Source organism: Gloeophyllum trabeum (genome assembly GCF_000344685.1).
Source record: "Gloeophyllum trabeum ATCC 11539 unplaced genomic scaffold GLOTRscaffold_00049, whole genome shotgun sequence".
In the NCBI taxonomy this organism is placed as follows: domain Eukaryota; kingdom Fungi; phylum Basidiomycota; class Agaricomycetes; order Gloeophyllales; family Gloeophyllaceae; genus Gloeophyllum; species Gloeophyllum trabeum.
The window spans coordinates 1-2,140 of NW_006920458.1; the positions used below are offsets into that span (position 1 = coordinate 1).

At 51.4% G+C, this 2,140-nt stretch overlaps 1 protein-coding gene across 1 annotated transcript; it reads right to left on the reverse strand.

Moving 5' to 3' along the window:
* Positions 1-799: 799 nt before the first annotated feature.
* On the reverse strand, positions 800-1,633 carry GLOTRDRAFT_97202 (uncharacterized protein; the record flags this gene model as incomplete). Its single annotated transcript, XM_007873207.1, has 3 exons — positions 800-819; positions 1,065-1,121; positions 1,162-1,633. The coding sequence occupies 3 exons, from the start codon at positions 1,631-1,633 to the stop codon at positions 800-802; spliced, it is 549 nt and encodes a 182-aa protein (XP_007871398.1).
* Positions 1,634-2,140: the final 507 nt, after the last annotated feature.

Consider the following 2,140-nt stretch of genomic DNA (forward strand, 5'->3'; position numbering starts at 1 on the left):
TGTATTATATATCATGCTTCAGTAGTCCCCCCGGCCCTCCGCCGACCGGTAGGAGCATACCGTTAGGTTGACGGGGTCAGCCTTTCATAGAGACGACGAATTCATCACTTTCGCGCAGTGCGACTGGCTTGCTCACGCTCTCGGCTCAGCTTTAATAGGTAAAATAACAAGTAAAATGACGTTGTAAAATACATACGAGACCAATAAAGCGCGGAGTCAGCAGCCGTGGAGATACGCGGAACGTGAATGTCCATACGGAAGCAATGTCAGCCCTTGCTACCAACCCTTACAGGGAATGGATCGCTGCCAGTATACCGACCAGAGGCCATCAGTCATGCTGCTCTTCGATGGATGCCCACCTCAGGCATCGGCATCTATGCTCTCACAAGCTGAAATGTATACCATCATTGACAAGTGTACGAGATAACTTCTAGACAACGCACCCTTCCACTTGCCCATGATGTGATCACCAGATTGCCACGAGTTCAGAGGATCATCGAGTCTAAACCTGGGATCCTTGCACTCTTCATAAAGCATGAAAGAGAGGGTGCCGTATTTGCGAACACGGTCCAAAACTTCCTCCGAAATGTCTCGTACCAGATTCGTTTTGTTCCTGAACTTGTAGCCTGCGCGATCCACCCACGATCCGGTAGTACCAGCCCTGAGGATACGGCGATCCGCCGCCGTTTTACTGCTGTCAATCAGAGTCCACTCCCGCATTGCCACTCGTATTTTGGCGCCGCGTGGTGTTAGAGAAGGGTAAACCTTCAAAGCGCAGTTCATAGCGTAATTCACAAGATTATCCAACATCTGAGATATCTAGATATCAGATGGATATTATCAGAATATTTGCAAATAACGCGCACCCGGAAATCCATAAAGAAATCAATGGGAACCTGGAACTTCTGGCGGTATCGGTTGACGAAGCAGATTGGTCGCTCGCTGTAAGTCTGACCGCCTTCCCAAGGGTACCCAATGAAGACGGGGGAAGGTTTCCGCATTTACAGGACGTTCTTGAGAACAAGCTTGACTTCGCACCGCGTCAACTCAGCCATTGCACTCACGTTGTCGAGTGTTGAACGCGCTGTCACGACGATGTGGTGCGTGTCTCCACGCTCTCCCTGCGTATTATGTCCACGTCAATAAGAAAACAAAACGCACTCGTCGTCGAGAAGCCAAAAGAAACCCACCGATTGAGCATGGAAAGCGCGAATTTGACAGAATCTCTATGACTGCGTGCGTCCTCCCTATACCTCTGCAATTCTTTCTCTGCGAACAAGCGCCATCCGGCTCTGAGCCAAAGATCCCTCCAATCTTTCGGGTACCGCCCTCTCAAGCGCTGCTGCTGCCATACGATATTCCTCTCCATCTTCTCGAGCGACGCCCGGCAAGCCGCTATGCGCGCCTCGATGTCCCGCCGGAGCTCACTGGGCATGCAAGATGGTGCACGGGGAGTATGAAGTTTGTTCTGGAGAGACGCGAGCGCCCCGGATAGGGTGTGTAGTTCCAGCAGGAGCTCGCTGTATCGCTCGGAGTTGCCCGCGCTGCTTGCGAGCCGGCTGATCACTGACGCCGCGAGCTGGATGAGCGAGACTATGTCGCCGAAGGAGCCGAAGCTTATGGATATCGACATCGCACTCTACAGTCAAAGAGAGGGGGGGGGGTTATTATGGGATGCAAGTTATGCAGCAGAGATACGAAGCATTTTGCACGAGGCAGACTGTTTCTCATGAGTACAGCAATTGGGACCCACATCGGATGGCCTTCCTGATATCTGCACGGTGAGCGACTCATGAACGTGACTATAATACCAGGATAGGAATTTGAACATGAGAATAGGCGTGCGCACCTGACCTACCATTCAAACTATGCACAGATTCTTCCTGATTGGTGTCGTGTCCTGGAGGGATGACTCGCAGTCGCTCGCGTAGTACTTGTCGACTGTTCTGTAAAGGACACGTCGGGATTGCTCACGTATGGACTCATGATCCGAAGTTCATATTCCACGGATCTTACGGCTCGAACACTGGTGAAATGTAGATTTAATGTGAGCAAGTCGACTCGAGCAATAACCGGTGATTCGCATCAAGTCAAGTCTGCCTTCGCATCCGAGATCTCCGCCAGATGCTTTGCAGTGTCG